At 36.2% G+C, this 19166-nt stretch overlaps 1 protein-coding gene across 25 annotated transcripts in view; it reads left to right on the top strand.

Moving 5' to 3' along the window:
* The window catches only part of HNRNPC (heterogeneous nuclear ribonucleoprotein C), a 47714-nt gene that overhangs the window by 162 nt on the left and 28386 nt on the right, over positions 1 to 19166 (top strand). For 5 of the 25 annotated variants that reach the window (XM_032621396.1, XM_032621386.1, XM_032621374.1 and 2 more), the window contains exon 2: positions 4971 to 4996. The exons of 3 other annotated variants lie outside the window; for them this stretch is intronic. Coding sequence is in view for 1 of the 22 variants with exons in the window: in XM_032621398.1 (XP_032477289.1) it covers positions 5533 to 5719 (187 nt within the window). In the remaining 21 variants the exon portion in view is untranslated. Of the gene's footprint in view, positions 1 to 610; positions 656 to 3008; positions 5727 to 19166 lie in introns of those variants that run through there. 17 more of the 25 variants (XM_032621397.1, XM_032621390.1, XM_032621375.1 and 14 more) reach the window with 10 other exon arrangements.

The raw sequence follows: 19166 nt of genomic DNA, 5'->3' as shown, positions 1-19166 counted from the left end.
GGAGGGGGCGAAAGCTGGGGAGGCGCTGGGTTTCTCGGGGAACGCGAGGGGATGTGGGAGAGAAGACGAGGGAACCCTTCCCTCGGTAGAGTACGTAGGCCCTCATTTATTTTATTTGCTTTGGGTGGTTAGGTCTTACGCGCGCGAGAGTTTTATAGGCCTCAGCCCTTGCGTAGATTTTTAACCTAGTGTCCTCTAGGCCACAATCGGCAGGGAAAATGTCCCTTTTCTTTTTCGGCCTCCTGCGTTAACGGATGCTGCCCTTTCATTTTCTATGAGAGGACGAAAGGGACGATCGAGATGCTTATTAATGTAGTTCAAGTTAATGTAGTGTCGATGCCTCCTGTTAAATTTAAATATTGAGCGGGGGGTGGGGAAGCGTTATCAAGTAGATATTGTACCGCAAGCTTCTAAATTCTGGAGGACACCTCACGGTTTAAGAATAGTAAATATTATAACAATAGATTTAATATTTTACTGATTTATTTTATTTTACTCCTTTCTGAAGAAATGATGGACCTCGAAATAGTTATTTTCAATTTTATTTTTTTAAATTGTAATCTCATTTACGTATTAACATTAATAATTAAAGGTGGCTTTTTATCTGCAGGTTACAAATCACTTGAAATATATAAGTTAGTGGAACTTGCTTGAGGTGGGTATTACTATCTTTCTCAGACAGGAACCGAGGCGTGAGTGTTGATTGCCAGGGTCATATTAAATCAGTAGCAGAACTAGTAAGGAATTTGGCCACCAGCTTAAGTCAAGTGGCTTTACCTATTGGAATAGTAGGTATTAAAATTACTATATTTGAATCTTTACAAGAACCTAATTACAACAACACTAGCGGTAACTGGAAATTCCCAGATTATCTTGGGAAAATGTTAAATTACGAGAATTGCGTTTATTATTAATGTAACGTCCTAAGATGATAAAGTTTGACTTTCAGGATATTTTGGCATTAATTTTCCAGACCATCCCAACTTAGGTAAAAATGCATAACTATATGCTTTTTTTAAGCAAGTATTACAGTGCTTACTACTTACTAGGTCCTGAAACTTTACTAAAGTTTTTTGCCAAGTTCGTAGAAATTACGTAGGTTTATAAGTGGTATCACAATCACTTATCCAAGAAATCGCTTTTTTTAATCCTTGTCTAAGATTTAGTTGCTTTTATTTTTCATAATGTGTTACTGTCACAAAAAGTAGTATTACTAAGTACAGTTTAAACCAATACTGTGGGGTAAATTCACGCCGTAGGGAACGTTTTTGATAGAAACTAAAAGTACTCTTATTCTACATAGCTATGCATTTGTTGACCCCTCACCATGTAGATATTGTAATAGGGATCAAAAGCATTGCCTTTAAAAAAAAAAAGCCTAAGTATATTATTACATGGACTTAAAACTAAAGTTAAGTGCAGAACTGTTAGAAGTGAGACAAGGGCAGTGACTGGTTAATTTAGGAAACCATACACCTAATAGATATATTGTTGGCAAATAACGAGAAATGTAAGAAATTAGTATTTAAGAACAACTATTGATGGGAATTGAAATTAACTGAAGAGCACTTCTCTTGCCTTGAGATGTTAGAAACATGGATTCCTTAGGATCAGCATGTACCAAGGTAACACTTCCTTTGATTTAATATTCATCTGGAATGATTTGGCCACAAAATTAATACCTGAAACAATTCTAGATTTGATTTCAAATAGATAGGCATTAGTAACATTTACATGTTCGTTGGAGAGAGGAAGGATTTAAGAAGGTTGAGTAAGTTACAGATCTTCTGACCTCTGTGTTTCCCATGCTCATGCCTCGGGAGTGCCTGGTGGTGTTTTGCTGTTCCTTTGTAAACACACCTTATTATTTGTGATTAGGTCTCTAGAGTGTTTCACATAGCGTTGGACCTTGTTTTGGATGGAATTGCTGTTAGAAACAAGCAAGGAATAAACTCCAAAACAGCTAGTAATTCTAATCTTAAAGATTGATTATATTAACTGGTGGATGTGTGAGATTTAAGTGGTGAATGTGACGGTTGAAAGAACCTTGGCCTAGGAGTTAAGAGAACTGGATTTTTCTCACCCTGTTCATTATTACCTGACAGGCAAATCAGTTAAACTTTCTGGAATGCAGTTTTATACTTATAAGGGGGCTTATGCATCTTACCTGTTTTAATTTCTACTTTCTGTAACTCAAGTCATTTGTTGCCAGAAGGCTAAAAAGTGTACAGAAACAGTTTTATTATTGACAGTAGTTTTTGTATATTAGTTATTACTGGTAACTGCCTTAACAGTATCTGTCTTCAAGTAATTTTATTAGTTATCTTTGAGGAGCATTATGTGGTCATACTTAACATGTACTGATTCGTTCTCATTGGGATTAGGGAAGTTTAAGGTTTTGTACATAATAGATTTACTAGAGAAGTGACTTTGGTGTGACAACTGCATGTATTCTCTTAGATATTGGAAATCTGGGGTTTATAAAGGGGAAAAGGATTACTATAGGGTTTTATAGTATAATATAGCATTTACTATGATATGTTATAATGTTCTCGTATTTATTTTATATCGATCTTAACTGGAGGATAGAGATTCCTTATTAAACTCTACACAGTTCTTAAACATGAGCAGACATTAGAATCAACCGGGGGCTGGTTAAAACATCTTGCTGGGCTCTCCACCACCACTTTCTAATTAAGTAAGCCTGGGGTAGGCCCTGCTAATTTGCATTTCTAATAAGTGCCATGTGATGCTGGTTGGCAGCCCTTACTTTGAGAATACCCCTTTAGAAGAAGGCTCCAAATCTCCCAGGGATTTGACAAAGTATAAACTAGGTATACTGCTAATTGCAAAGATTACAGTTAGGTGCTAAAGTTAGTTGGTCACTTTTATGAGTGGTAGCTCATCAACTTAACATCTTGGGAGACAGCTTCTTGATTTTGAAAGACGTAAATGTTTTCACATTAGCTGCTGCTTTTTTTTTTTTTTTTTTTTTTTTTTTTTGCGCGGTACGCGGGCCTCTCACTGTTGTGGCCTCTCCCGTTGCGGAGCACAGGCTCCGGACGCGCAGGCTCAGCGGCCATGGCTCACGGGCCCAGCCGCTCCGCGTCATGTGGGATCCTCCCGGACCGGGGCACGAACCCTTGTCCCCTGCATTGGCAGGCGGACTCTCAACCACTGCGCCACCAGGGAAGCCCAGTTGCTGCTTTTTAAGCTTATGTCTTGTAACACTGGTGCAAAGGATTTGTTTGTAGATGAGCCACAGTTACATAACATATCCTGAAATTTTTGTACCAGGTTCAGGCTGTGACTCCTAAGACGAAAATTGAATGTTTCACCATAACTGAACATCCCTAACAGTTACTCAGAGGAGATAACATTCAAATAATGTACGTTTTCTATGTACATTTAGTTTAACATTTTGTACAATTTAACACATCAGTCTAAGCATAAAAGTAACTTACATGTCATGCCTAAACTGGTCTGCTACTACTTAAAAATTTACAGTTATAATTTTAGAGTTACAGTACCTGTTGCTGTTATCATTCATATGTAATTGACTCAAGCAACACTTTCTAAAAGCGCGGCTTAAAATTTTTTAGTTTACTGACATTTGAAAAGGAGAATAAAATCTCATGACTGGATATTGAACCGCACGTATGATCATTCTTACCTGCTCAAAGACCTGCAATCTAATTGCAAATCTTGTAGCTGATGAAACACCCAGTCTGTCGTGGTGGTATTATGTATCAGATTCGTAGAATTCCTATCTTGGAATTAGCTGTATGTTCTAGTTTATAAACAGTGGGACCACAGAAATAAATTCTTTAAGGACCATAATTTACTTTTCATCTGTGTTATGACATTAAATATTCAGTAGCCATAATAATCTTTTTTCCTTCATTTGATTTTTTTTCATTCTGTTATTGAGAGTGTTAATGTGCTCCTTATTTAAATCATCTTTCCCCCTGATAGGTTCTGTCAGGTCTTTTGGTTTGACCACTCACTGGTTTTGAAACTAGATGTCATTTCTAGTATGTATCTTCAGGGTAGACCATTCCCCTTCAGTTTGTATCATAGTAAAAGCTACATGGACTTAAAACCCACTAATCTGCTTCATAATCTTGATGTTTGACATTTGCTCACTTCTTCATCTCTGCTGACATGGTTTTTCTATATTTTCTTTGCCCAAACTGCTGATTATCAAATTGAATGTTCGAATGTGGACCTTTTTTTTGAGACCCTTAAGGGAATACAGGTGCATATTTAGTCAACTTTAGGCACCTGCTGACATTGAAGAATTGTGAGGACAGTCACTGGTAGAGGCGATGATTCTATAGAAGCTGTCCCCATCCCAGTGGGATGTACGCTTTACCAAAATGTGTTAGATGCAATGGACAGATGTTTCTGTCTTGGGGGTTTAGGGCACAACATTTCTGAGGAACTCTGACTCAATCTGTCCCTTCTCCTTTCACAGGGCAGCAAGGCGAACCCCATCCCTACTCACTGGAGCTCAGCTTTGATTTTTAACCTCCCTTCCCCACCCTTCCAGAACACACACATTCCCATTCCAAAACTGATTTTATAAAGACATTTTAAACATAATGATGCAACTTGGTGTGCACTACGGCAGATTTACAGGTGTTTTTTTTTTAATTGTTTCCAAAAACGGGACTTGGATTTAAGATGTAATTTTTAAATTTCTATTTCTATTTTTTCTGCAGCAGTTGGGTAGGAGGAGGAGGAGCCTTTTAGCCTCTCATAAACTGACCTCTCAACTTCCTCGTGTATTTTTAAGTTTGATTGATGATGTGGAAAGGGCTTTGCTTGTCTGCTACTGAGAACTTTACCCTTGCGGTTTTTGTGGAAACTGCTTTTGGAAAGAGAAAAGAAATGAACTTTATTGACTTGACATTTTTGCACCTCCCGTTTTTCTAATCTGGGCTATTTTTATTTTTGTTTTTTTACAGTGAGATTTTTTTGATCTTCAGCTACAGTAAGTTATTCCATTTTTGTTTTTACATTTTTCCTGACTTTCCGCTGATTTCCTTTTTATTGTTGTTACTAGTTACTATTATTATTTATTATTATACTTAATGATGGTGATGATGATGATGATAATGACACTGATGATTTTTAACCGGATTAAAATCGAGTTTTTCTGAATGTTCATAAGAATTTCTCCGGCCTCCTGATTGACTTTGGAGTTTTGCATCTTGGGAGAGAAAGTGAAGGCATTAGCATTTTTAAGTGGATTGATCACATAAACCTTTTCTCTCCCAACCCCCTCCCTCCCCCCCCCCTCCCCACCCTCATCCCCTTCCCCACGCTCGAAAGAATTTTACTGGCTGTTAAGTCTGTGACCTTATTTTTCCTGATCTTTAACTTAACTGTTTTAGAGCATCTCTGGACGTCGTCTGTATTTTTAATTTTTTTATTTTTGTTTTTTTTATTTTTAATCTTTCATTTGTTAAATTTTTAAACTGTGCTGCAATAAAATGTGTGTGGTACTACTTAACACCTAAGTTGGTGATGGCATTTTCCCAGAAAGCCATCTCCCTCCTGTTTCCCTTGAAATCCCATCCTGCTTTTCCTGTACACTACCCCTCACAAACCACAAGCTGCAGCAACATGGATGCCCAGCCTGGAGCAGCAGCAGCCAGGATGACCTGGAGCCAGGGGGGCCTTCGGAACAGATGCACACCCTTCCTGGGTGATGGTAAGAGGTGTGAGGTCCACTTGGTTTCATTGGAAAGACTAGGAAATACACTGGTTTAAGTTTAGTTGATGTGGTGTAGGTGATAACTTCTACCTGGAAATGTTTGGGTTAAGGCTTTTGTGCGTATCTCAAGAGATGTTTCCTAAGGGAGACCACTTCAGGGTTTTGTAAACTAATGGAATTATGAGTGTCAAACTGGGGCTTGCTGAGAGTTTTTCATATATGGAAAGAGCAGCTGAAGTTCGCATATACTTTAGAATGAAGACGACTTGTTTTAATGATTAGCAACAAGACAGACATACTAGGTGGTACTTTTTCTTAGATTATTGCAAATCAGCAAAAATTTTCTGTCATTTAGAGTAATCTTCCTTGGGTCTCTGACAACAATTTTGGATTGTATTCTGTTTAGACTGTTTTTTATCATTAAAATTTAACATGAATCAGACCACAAGAAGCATGCTGTGATACTGAAATGCTATCTCACTGGAAGGTTTTTTTAAAAATAAAAAGATAAATAGACTTTTTAACCTCAGAAAGCAGGAAAATCTGTATAATCTCTGTGTCCAAATCAGGAAAGATCTGGGAGTGACCTCTTTTTCAGTGATGACTTGTGGGCTAGCTAGGTATTGGGGAATCCACTGTGTTCCAAGGGTAATAAGAAAGAATGAATCTGGTCTATTCACAAGAAAAATGCAGAGATTAATAAGGATGTGGATAGCCAAGGAGTTGAGAATATTAGCAACCTGTAGTATTTTACTGACAACAGTGGAATATTTTGATAGCTCACTTTAGAGTTGCTTTAATCGATTTTGAGCTGGGATGGGGCAGGGAGGAGAAGTAGAGTGATTTTTTTTTTTTTTTTTTAGAGTGATTTTTAAAGGTATATTTAGTTCTGTGGGTACTAGGGTAAATCACATTCTTGACTCCTTCCCTTGCTCATTCTGAAAGAGTAAAATCTAAAGTGAACACTGAAGGCAACCTCAAAGGAAAACAGAATGGGAGAAAGTTAAGTAAAATGTCCTGAGGTTATCTGGAAGAGGAATGGAAACTTTTCTTCTATAGGTCCAAGTTTTACTGATACCCTCTTTTGTATGAAAGCTGTTTCTACCTCTGTTTCTGTTACTGTCATTGTGTGGCTGTTGTTAACTGTAGGTTCAGCTTAATTTATTTCTTAATTTTACAAATCCATTATTTTATGGGTCATGTTCTTCTGGTTTTGGGGATGCAAAAAGGTATAATAGTTCTTCAGGGATTCATAGCCTTGTGAGGGAGACAGATGGATGAGATAATGTCACCATGTGATAGAGGTGGGCACAGAGGTTAGAGCCATGCAAAGGTGGGTACCTAATTGACTTTTTTAAGAGGTCAGGAAATACTTTTAAGAGAAAGGGAGCTGAACTGAATCTTAGAGAGTTAAGGCCAGATTATAAAAGTTTTAATGCCATGCTAAGAAGTTTGTATTTTATCCAGAAACCAGTGGTGAACTATTGGAAGATTCTAAACTGGGGAGTGACATCAGATTTTCATTTTTAGAAATGTCATCTGATAGCAGTGTGGAAATGGCATAGAGGAGAATAAGATTGGAGTAGGTGATAAATAAGGAAGATACTAAAATAGGAAGAATAATGACCTGGCCTGGCCAAAAGCAATGGTATTGGGATTAGAAGGGGGTAAATTTAGGAGGATTTGGTGGTGGCTGTGATAGGAAGAGTGAGGGATTTGGCATGACTCCCAGGTTTCAAGTTAGAGATGTTTGTCGTTAAACATTTGAGTGCTTATTCTGAAAATCACCATTAGACTTGGGCACATACAGATGAGCAAAACATACTGTCTCCTGCCCTCTTGAATATTATTATAGACCATTGAGGGAAGAAATAAAGTGAATAGCACTTTCACAGTTTAGATCCTTGAAGGAAAAGAACAGAGTGAGATGATATTTAAGGGAACCAAATTTAGAATATGGAGGTGGGAGGGTGCTGCTAGCGAAGAGACCTTAAAGGAACTGATGTTGAAATTGAGGTCTGGAAGTAGATTATCTTACCTGAAAGCACAGGTATTGGGGGGGAAATCTTGGCCTCAGAGCAAGAAATACTACTGGAGAATAGTCACCAAGAATACATAGAGTAGCAGATGAAGTTGGAAAAGTAGGCAAGTATCAAGCATAGTGTACAGGTCCTTAAAGGTCCATGTTAAAGATTTAGATTGTCTTGGGCACAATAGGAATCTGTTGAAGGACTTTGGAGAGATCTGATTACTTTCTTGGAATTTCCTTCAGGCTGTTGTGTGGGGAATGTTAGTAATGAGGACTAAGTGCAAGTAGGACTAAATAGGTTAGAAGACCTGTTATAGTAGGCCACTATCTGTTCACCTCTTGAAGAAAGTAGTAATCGCAGGCCTGAGGGCACTTGCCCTGGTTTTTCCAGATGCGTGTATTAATGAGCAAATGTAATGAGTTTGAAGAGGATAGGTTAGTTAGGCTTTAGGAAGTTACTTGTTACTTCTGCAATACCCCTGTTGGGTCAGACTTGACATAATAGCTTTCCTGTTTGAAAGGAAAAATGAAGTAGAAAAACTTGAATTTCTTCCTTTTGGAAGTAATAATCTGGGCACTTTACCATGTGTCCACCACTGTTAAAGTTCTTGTGTTAACTTAATCATCATCGTAACCTTATGTAAATATTATTGTCTTTCATGCTTTGGAGATGAGACTGTTGAAGCACAGAATTTAAATAATTTGCCCAAAGTTAGACACACTTAATAGATGGTGAGGCATGGATTCAACCTAGGCAGTTAAGCCTGCAGATTTCAACTCTTAGTCATACTAGACGGACTATGCTTTACTTGACATGTGAAGTATTCTAGGAAAACAAATCTTTAATTTGGTTAAAGTGCCAAAAAAGAAAAAATAAACTGCTCTGGATTTCTATTTTGGGCAAGTTTTAAGCTAAATGTCATTGTTAAATATTTTGTTGTTCAATTCACAACAGTTTAAATAGCATGAAGTATCCAAGGTAATTGTTTAGGTAGATATAGCTTTGTAGTATAATTTTATGGACTCTTTGGATGTGACAGCATTCTTTAGGGAAGTAAACATGTTTAAAAGTGAGTTTCAGTTGGGAGAAAAAATAAATAATTGTATTATTTATGGTTTTAAAAAATATGTAACCCAGAGGGATGTTACTAAATCCAGTGGTTCTTTTTCAGTCCTTATCAATTACATTTGACCTGTTGGTGTGATTTAACCAGTCGAGCCACTTTCTTCCTTAAAATATTTTTTAACTTAACTTACAGGTTTTAATTTTCTTTCTGGCTATTCCTTCTCCCACTCAGCTGGAGTGCTCTGTGGTTCAGCTCTTCCACTTTTTTTATTCACACTTCCTGGGTCATTTAATCAGTTCCATGATTTTATATACTATCTGTAAACTGAGGATTCCCATGCATATATCACCATCCCGGACTTCTCTTTTGAATGACATACTGTCATCTGTCCAGTTACCTACCTGACAACTCCCTTGAATGTTAAGTATATCAGTTTAAAAGTATGAAACTCTGCTCCTGCTGTTCTTCCCTCAAACCAGTTTCTTCTGCCCATTTCAGTTAATGAAACTCCTGTGTTGCCCATTTCAGTTAATGAAACTCCAGTTTTCATGTCAGTTAGGATGGTTAGCCATCCTTGACTTTTTTTCCTCTCATACCTCACCTTTGGCATTGTAGAAAATGCTGTCATCTCTGCCTTTAAAATATAACAGGAAAAAAAAAAAAAAAAATATAACAGGAATTCTCCACCCATTCTGCTATGGCCTGATCCAGTTTCAAGCCATCATTTGTCTTGCGCATTATTGTAATAGGTTTATGTTTCTTTTGCCCCTCTACACCAATGTGTAACTAGATTGATCCCGTTGAAATGTAATGCTTGAAAAATGTATTGAAATGCTTGAAAAATGCTTGAAAAATGTATTGCCTGAGTAGTTTCCTTCTTGAAATTCACTTAATAGCTGGCTATTTCAGTGTTGAAGTCAAAATTTCACTGTGATTTACAAGATGCCCTACCTGATCTGTCGTGCCCCTCCTCCCTTGTTAATGGTATACTACTCTGCTGCAGCCACACTGGCCTCCTTACTGAGACTTGAACATACTAGATGTTCCTACCTCAAAGCCTTTCCTTGGAATTTTCTTCCCCTAGACATTGAGACGGTTGGGTTCCTCAGTTCATTTAGGTTCTTACTCAAAAGCCACTGCCTCAGTGCTGTTTTCCCTCACTTAGCCTTCTAAATACTCTTTAGCTCTTTTCATCAACTCTCATGTTACATAAGTTTATTTTCTACTACGTAAAGATAGAAATATTTGGAAAATTAGACGCGAAACAACATTGATCGATTACTTCTGGACAAGGGAGAGGGATTTAGGAGGGTTAGGAGAAAACTTTTGCTTTGTGTGCTCAAAGGCTTAATGAGCAACACAGCATTATTTTGCTTCTAATTAAACTTAAAACTCCTTGTTGTAGGTATACATCAACTTCGGATTTTGTGTCTGGGTATAAACAGCATAACTATGGCCTGTGTAGTAGTTCAGTACGTAGTTTTTATAGTTAAGTTGTAAAAACAGCCTTAAAATAGGTTTGGCTGTGATGGAATGAATGAGTCATGTTAGCATTTGAGGGCATAGGCTGCTGTGTTGTCTGTGATGGAGCTGTAATCAAAATTTGGAAGAACTTTATCACTTTTTAAAAATTTATTCTCCAGTGGGAATGCATCGCTATCTTTAAGAGGTAGTCATAGCAGATTAAAGGACATCTGAGTTTTTCTTCCTACCTAATCTGATTCCAATTTCACCAGTCTGAAATATTCTTCCTGCTTCTTATTTAGATTAACCTACAGCTTTTGAGTTGATTTCAGAACTAATATAACTCCCTGGAAGTTCATTGAACCAGTCTTAGGCTTTTCTAACTAGTCTGGAATGACATTTAGGAATAGTTTAGTAGAATACATGTTAAATGAAAATCTTCCCTTAGCCTTCTAATTAAAATTCTGTATTCTGAAAATGATGTAACCATTCATAGTGTGCTATAATTCCATATATTAATCCTAAGTGGTTTTGTGATAACTTTAAAAAACTTTATGGCTAAACTTGAGGTAGCAAAGTGCTTTCTAAAGAAAAATTTTCCCTTGTCCTTGAAGTTTTGTTGGCTTCTTACGTTAGAATTACAGTTATTTGTGCTGTTTAAGATGTAGTTTTACTGAAATTAAAGAGGAAGACTAATCAAATGACTTAAGATTGATGTGGATTTTTAAGAGAAGATACCCCCATCTTTATTTTATGTTTAATCCAAATTAAGCAGTAGATGCTCACATAACCTTTAGAAAATGTAATGCAGACCCCTCAAAAAAGACATACTTAATCCAAAATAAAAGGTTTTGATGTGTCCTTTTAGACTTTTTGCATATGTAGGCCTTTGAAAAAGTAATGTCCTACATATGGCACGTACATTTAAGTAATAATTTTTTTCTTCAACACAAACATAACATAAAATGTTATTAGATAACAGCTCTCCTAAAATTTTTTGTGACTACATAGTATTACGTTGCATACTTGTACAATATTTTACTTAACCAGTACTCTATTGTTGGGCCCTTAGGTTTCCCCCCAATTTTCCCTTTTACAAACTATTTTTATAAACAGTTGAACAGTCTTACAACTAAGATTTTGTTAATACCCTTAGTTATTTTCTTAGAATTATGCCCCAGAAGTACAATTATTTAAGAGCATGAATGTTTTAAAAACTTTCAATCTAGGTTGCTCTCCAGGAAGGTGAAAACAGTTTATCTACTTATTGGCAATGTAAGTGACCACTAATAACTTCTAGTTTTGTGAATTACTTGAATCTTTTGCTTGTGTTTCAGGGTTTGACCCTGAAATTTAAGTGTTCTTGGTGTTTGATAAGTATAAATTGAAGAGTAAGAATATTTATCGAGGTGCTACCAGGTTGATTATATTTCTGTGTATACTTTGAGATTCACGTGTAATTCTTTTTCTCAGATATGTATATATGTGTATATATGCATATATTCAGTGCTATCTTAATTTTATTGTGAAAAAAATTGAAACATGCAAAAAAGAATAGTATAATCAGTCTCCATGAACTTGTCCAGCTTTAGCAATTCTTGGGTGATGTTGTTTCATCTATACCTGCATCCAATCCCTTCCCCTCCTGTAGTTTTGAAGTAAATAAATATTTGATATATTTCATCTTAGCTATTTCAGCATCTCTTTAAAGATAAGAGCTTTAAAAATAACCAGTCATTATCACACAGAAACATGTAATAGATATTTTAAGAAGGCATTCTCCAGTTGTGTTTTATTTCTGCGGGAATGGTAATGTGGATGATTGTTTTTTGCTTACATGTTATGTTTTGCTTAGTTCTTCCTAGAATTTGGGAAGTTCTGTTTATTAGAGATAAGTGTAAAAAATTTTTTTGAATGAGAATCTTGGTATGATTATCCTCGTGTGATAAAGTTGAGTTTTCAGGATAGTAAAAGATGGGATTCCACTGTATTTCATATACATTTTACTATTAAATTCTGAAACTAGGAATAATTCTAAATTTTAGCTGCTTGGATCTGAGTGATGAAGAATGATATAGTAACTTTAAGTCGGGTTTCCTTATTAAAATTTATTTTCTTATAAAAAATTATTTTGCTGTACTTGTGAAGTCTTTTGTTTGCAATTCAGAAATCTATGACAACAAAGATTTTTCATCAGTTTGACAGACTCATTTGATGACAAAACCTGACTTCAATTGACATGAGATTATAATCTGTTACATTTAGTGACTATGCATATGTATTAATGCAGAAATATTAATGTATTTTATTTGATAGCTGAATGCTTGCCCAGATCCCACTGGGTGTTACATAGCAAAACCACAGTATTATCTTTGTAAAACCTGAAAAATCTTGATTTTTTTCCTAACGTGTTTCCTGGGGAGACTTTTAAAAGTGTATTTGTTATAACTCAGTGCTCAGTTTGAGTTTACTGATAAAACTGAAGCTTTCTACAAGATAATAAAGAAATGAAGTCTTATGAATAAATATTATTGATCCTTGCTATTCAGAATATGGTCTGTGCTACAGCAACAGCATATCATCATCATCATCATCATCATCATCATCATCATCATCATCTGGAAGCTTCTTAGAAATACAGAATTTCATGCCCTATCCTTTCACTCCTTTTTATTGCTTGCTTGGGAGTTGGAAATTTCGGTAAAGTTTCTGGCAAGAGTGTTTTATGATGTTTGGGGAGCAGAGTTGAGGGTCATAGAGTAGCCATGTTTTACATAAATTTGAAATAATGCAGTATTTAAAATGACCATTATATATACAAAATTTGAATAATGACTCTTCCTAAATTACAAATAGAATTAAAAATCAAGTAATTTCCAACAGGCAGGCTGGATAAATGGCAATGCTACTTAAGCAAGTAAAACAGAATAATGAATTTCTATTTTTCACTTAGATTGCCATGTTTGCTTTTTCTTTCAGTGTTTTTTGCTGAAAACAGTCAAGATTTATTGACCTTATTGAAGTAATTTTGAAATGTTAATCTTAATTCTTTTCCTATGAAAAGCAAAATCTTACATATTCCTAATGCTTGTTTGATACTCGTAGATTCAGGAAATTCTTTTTCAAATGGCTTAAAATGTTCCCAGAGTGAATAGATGTTTGTTGATGGGCAGTTTTACTGTATAGAAGCTGCCCTAGTTAAGAGTATGTTGGGTTCTAAAATGCTGTCTTCCCCCCCTCCCCTTAAGTGTGATGTAACACTCAGAATAGAGGTGACTTAACATTTAATGATGGGGAAGGGGTCAAGTTAGGAGTATGGGATTAACAGATAGAAACTACTATACATAAAATAAAACAAGGATTTACTGTATAGCACAGGGATTATACCCAGTATCTATGTCTGTTAGGACTGCCAATGAATGAGAGACCCCAAATTATGGAATGCAATATCCAGTGAAAGTTTTGTTGTCCTAGAGATGCCCATTTCCTTGATTTTATATAGTTCTGAATTGCTCTTGAGGAAGGGAAGCACACAGCTTTGTAACTTCAGTTACGGGGTTTAAAGAAAAGCTTTGCTGACTTTCGGCCAAGCCATTAAATTCCAGGGTGGATGAAGCTGTCTTTACAGAATGAAAGAATTATGAAACTAATACGGTATTAAAGACTGAAAAAAAAGAGTATTTTAAAACCTCACAATCTTGCCACATCCTGAGACGTCTAACACTTCAGTGTATAATCTTCTAGATAACTTATATATTGTGTATGCTCCTTAACATCTTAAACATCTCTTGGTGTCAGTAAGTTATTTTCAAATGTTGCTGCTTGTATCCAGTTAGACTGATGTACTGAAATTCATTTAGTCAGTTTCTAGTATTATGAACTTGTTTTCTCATTTTTCACTGTTAATATGTCCACATCCTTGATTCCTTCAGATGAGTTCTCAGAGTGAGATTACTGAGTCAAAGAACATGCACACGTTTTGTTTTGGGGGTATTTTGTTTTGTTTTTAAAGAACATGCATAATTTTAAGGTTTTTGATAAAATAGTCCATTTGTTTTCTGAAAATATGGTTACTAGTTCATACTGTCAGAAATAATGTATGGAAGTGACCATTTCAATTTAAAATGTTTTTACTTGTTTGGTAGGTAGAATGTTTGGTTTAATTTTTGTCTCCTTTGTGGTGATACTGATTTTTTTTGCTAATCTCCATAGACCTTTAGAATTATTTGTTAATCATCTTTTGTGTCCTTCTGTCATTGTCCCATTTTTTGTTGGTATGTACCAATAATAGTAAATGATGTAGTAGTAGGAGCAGCTGCTGCAGCTACGCTTGCTGTGTGCCAGGCACTATGTTCATTGTTTTCTATACCTTGCTTCACTTACACCTCATTCATACGATTATCCTATGAGACAAGTACTATCAACAGTACTCATTTTCTGATAGAAGAATCTGGTGTTTGAAGGGGTTGGCTTTCCAGAGGGAAATGCACACCAGAAGTGGTTGAGTTTGAAATTGAAACAGGTCTGACTCCAAAGCCTCTGAGCTCTTAACCATTAGGATGTGTTTATTTTTATATACAATATTAAGAACTTGAATTGTGGACAAATATGTATTACATACATTTCATCAGTTTTTTGTTCTTTATTTATGGTGTATTTTAGTACAGGGATTTTTTTGTATTATGTTATTTAGGAAGTTCTCATCTCAAGGTTAGTCATTACTTTAAACATAGTTTGGTCACGGTGGGTGTGGCATGACTGTGGGAACAGGTATCTTTGTATCTACCTTTTCAGTTAAAAAAATTTTTTTAAAAACAGGTGTATCTAAACATTTACAATTTAAGTTATTAACTTGGGTCCTGTTCAGCAGTAAACCAGGGTGGAGCTTTTCAGTGTACAGACGTATGCAGAAGGATTTCTCAGTTGAGATTGATCTTACTAATTATCACTGTTTCAAAACTAATATATAGCATGAAGAAAAATTTTCACTATTGAAGGAAAATTGTGTTGCCCTTACTGAACTTTCTAAAAGGATGGGTGAGGCTGCTTACAGTATGTTGAACAAATCAGTGAAGGGTATATAATTGGGAGAGATTGTTAGTATTTTACACAACAAAATCAAAGTTTGAAATTTTCTTCAGGTTGGAACCCCAGGGATTGTGAACTAGATATAAGAGGATTAAATAGTATCTGAAATGCAAAGCCGTGCACTTAACAGTGAATTCTGCATGTGTTGACAATGCCAAATTTAGCAGACGTTATAGCGTCTGGATAGCATCTGCAGTGTGTTCCCCTCTTGCAAGAGCAACCAAACTTGGACTGCTGTGTTCAGAGGGACATTGACAGGTTAAGTTGTATTCGTTATCATGCACCATGTCTTATTTTTATGGAAGATAGGATAGGGAACAGTTTGCATAAGATGTTTTCAGTCAAATAAAAAATAATTCGAGGGGACTTCCCTGGTGGCACAGTGGTTAGGAATCCGCCTGCCAATGCATGGGACATGGGTTCGAGCCCTGGTCCGGGAACATCCCACATGCCGCAGAGCAACTAAGCCCGTGAGCCACAACTACCGAGCCTGCGCTCTAGAGCCCACGAGCCACAACTACTGAGCCCATGTGCCACAACTACTGAAGCCCCCATGCCTTGAAGCCCACGTGCCTAGAGCCCGTGCTCTGCAACAAGAGAAGCCACAGCAGTGAGAAGCCCGCGCACCACAATGAAGAGTAGCCCCTGCTCACAGCAACTAGAGAAAGCCTGCGCGCAGCACGCAGCCAAAAAAAAATAAAATTATTCGATTGCTAATGAATGGGCATTAAAGAGAAGAGCTAAGGGAGGAAATTAGTTAAGAGCCAACTAAATTTTAGAATTGAGTGTATTCAGGTTGTGAATTCGGTGACTTTAGTGGCAGTTCATGAAGTTTGGTAATTGGTGAGCAAGGAGGTTGCAAGGGAATTTTAACATTCTCTGAAGAATTTGGGGGCATTTAACTACATGATTTAGTTTTTTCATCATTGAGGTTCTGGGAATATTTTCTTAAAGACTTTCATTTTTAAAATTTTCTGTTGCATTACTTATACTTTGACAGGAACAATCCTTTTTTTTTTTTTTTTTTTTTTTTTTTTTGCGGTATGCGGGCCTCTCACTGCTGTGGCCTCTCCCGTTGCGGAGCACAGGCTCCGGACATGCAGGCTCAGCGGCCATGGCTCACGGGCTCAGCCGCTCTGCGGCATGCGGGATCTTCCCGGACCGGGGCACGAACCTGTGTCCCCTGCATCGGCAGGCGGACTCTCAACCACTGCGCCACCAGGGAAGCCCTGGAACAATCCTTTTTTATTATAAAATGTTTATTAAAGAAAACTTGGAAGGAAACATGGAGAGAAGGAAAATATTTACTTACAGCATTAGCGCTCAAAGATAACCACTTTCAGTACTTTGATGTTTTGATCCATTCTCATATCTCATTAGCTACAGATGTACCTGTAACCCTGTATATGTGGTTTTTTCTTTAAGACTTATTTTTTTTTAAGTGTGGACCATTTTTAAAGTCTTTATTGAATTTGTTACAACATTGCTTCTGTTTTACGTTTTGGTTTTTTGGCCGCGAGGCACGTGGGATTTTAGCTCCCTGACCTGGGATCGAACCTGCACCCTCTTAACTACTGGGACTGCCAGGGAAGTCCCTCCCTATATATGTTTTATATTTTTATAATATATTTTTACCAACATGGAATCATTACTGTATATCGTTTCAGAACCTCTATATTGTAAACATTTTCCACTTAGTAAGTTTTCTCCAATCTTTTTGTTAAGTGGCTGGGGTTTTTTTGTTTTTTTTTTTTGTTTTTTGTCAAAAGGATTCACAAAACTTAAAGATGGTCAAAGTTCCTTTTTCAGTTCCAAAATAGGATAACCTGAAATTTATTTAACATTGTCAGTTGCTTAATTAATACAAATTTGTTGACCTACCCATTGCTTGGCACTTAGGTTTAATTAAGAATTTTCAAATGAACTTACAGAAATGTGTACTGGTTTTACTTAGTTATAGCAGTGGAAGTGCCAGTTTCTTCCTCCACTCCACCGGATGATCATCCTTATATTAGCAAATCTGACAGAAAAAATATTTTCTGGGAACTTGCTTAAGAGTGTGTGACATGGTATATATCATTTTAACATTTGCTATAATAGGGTCTTTTTTAAAAACTTGAACAGGTAATATGTACTTTTGTAAAATACACCGTCCTTGTGTTTCAGCCCTCCTGTTCTTGTTTCTGGTAGCAACTGTCTAAATTACCATGTTTGTTCTCTGTATGTTTTTTTCCCTCCTGAATGATATTAAAGTTACAAGCGTGATACTTCACATGGGAACTTCAATTTCATGGCTGTATCGCCTAAGAATAATCTATACTATCAAAGCAATGAAAATAAACATTAGTTCAATATTATCTCGTATACAGTCCACATTAAAATTCTCATTTTTACAAAAAAAGTCTCTTCCCCACAACGTTGCTTTCTTAATCTAGAAATGGCCTCCTGCTCTGTTTTTGGAGGAGTCCCAACCAGGTGTGTTGTATAGTGTCCCCACAATCTTGAAATTGCCTGATTGTTTCCCTGTTGTATAGGTTCAAGTCAAATATTTTACCAAGAATATTGCATAGGGGAATGTATGTTTCTTATTTTGTGGAATCAGGAAGCATATGATGTCAGATTACTTGGTTTAAGTGGTGAGCCATGTTTCTATAGTAAAGGTACGTTTTTTTCCTCTTTTAATCAGTGAGTAGTCTGTTGGGTAGTACTTTGAAACCATGTAAACCCTGTTTCCCTCCCACCAAGCTTTCACCCAGTGCTTTGGCGTACGTTGACCGTTGTCTGAATCAATTCTTATATTGATATAATCTACACCAATCTAACAGTTTAAGTGGTCTAAGTCTTTTTCAATATGCTTTTCTTAAAACAGTTTTTCATATTTATGGTTTATTTTATTCTCGCCCTTATTTTTTTCGGTCACTCATACTTTTTTGGGACTGTTGAGTTTTTTGTCTTATATAGGTTTTGACAGTTGCATATGTAATTTTTACATTTGGATTTTGATCTGTTAATGTTTTTGTGTATAGAATGAGATTGGTCCCCAATTTTTGTTTTTAGATGGCTGTGAGGCACCACTTATTAATTTATTTTTCACTTATATTTATAATCTGTTCTTTTTTTAATTTATTTTTTTATTGAAGTATAGTTGATTTACAGTGTTATATTAGTTTCAGGTATACAGTTAAGTGATTCAGTTATACATATATATATGTGTATACACACACACACACTCAAGTACCATTTATTGAATTCTGCATTTCCCCCTAATTTTTATCTTGAATATTCTTAGTTTCAATTCTTAGACCATAGCAGTTAGCATAGTTTATCTAAAATGGCCAACTTTGGTGTTCTTGTGGCCTGAAAATACCACCATGTACTGTTTTTAGTAGCCTCTGTGTGATAGTCTTTACCTTGAGATCATGTCTATGTTTTGATGAATAATTATAGCTTTGGGGGTGGAGCAAATTATAGTCCCTTGGTATCTGAGGGGGATTGGTTCTAGGACCCTGACAGATACCAAAATCTGGGGATGCTCAAGTCCCTTATATAAAATGGTGTAATGTTGCATATAACCTATACACAACCTCTCATATACTTTAAATAATTTCTAGATTACTTACAATACTAAATATAATTACCTATAATACCATAATGTAATGTAAGTAGTTAGAAATACAATGTAAATGGTGTGCAGCAAATTCAAGTTTTGCGTTTTGGAACTTTCTAGAATTTTTTTCCCCTAAATATTTTTGATCCATGATTGGTTGGGATCTACAGATGCAGAATCTGCCGATAC

Source organism: Phocoena sinus, chromosome 2, assembly GCF_008692025.1.
Source record: "Phocoena sinus isolate mPhoSin1 chromosome 2, mPhoSin1.pri, whole genome shotgun sequence".
In the NCBI taxonomy this organism is placed as follows: Eukaryota; Metazoa; Chordata; class Mammalia; order Artiodactyla; family Phocoenidae; genus Phocoena; species Phocoena sinus.
The sequence above is the reverse complement of the archived record's forward strand: the minus strand, read 5'-3'. Positions and strand labels throughout refer to the sequence as shown.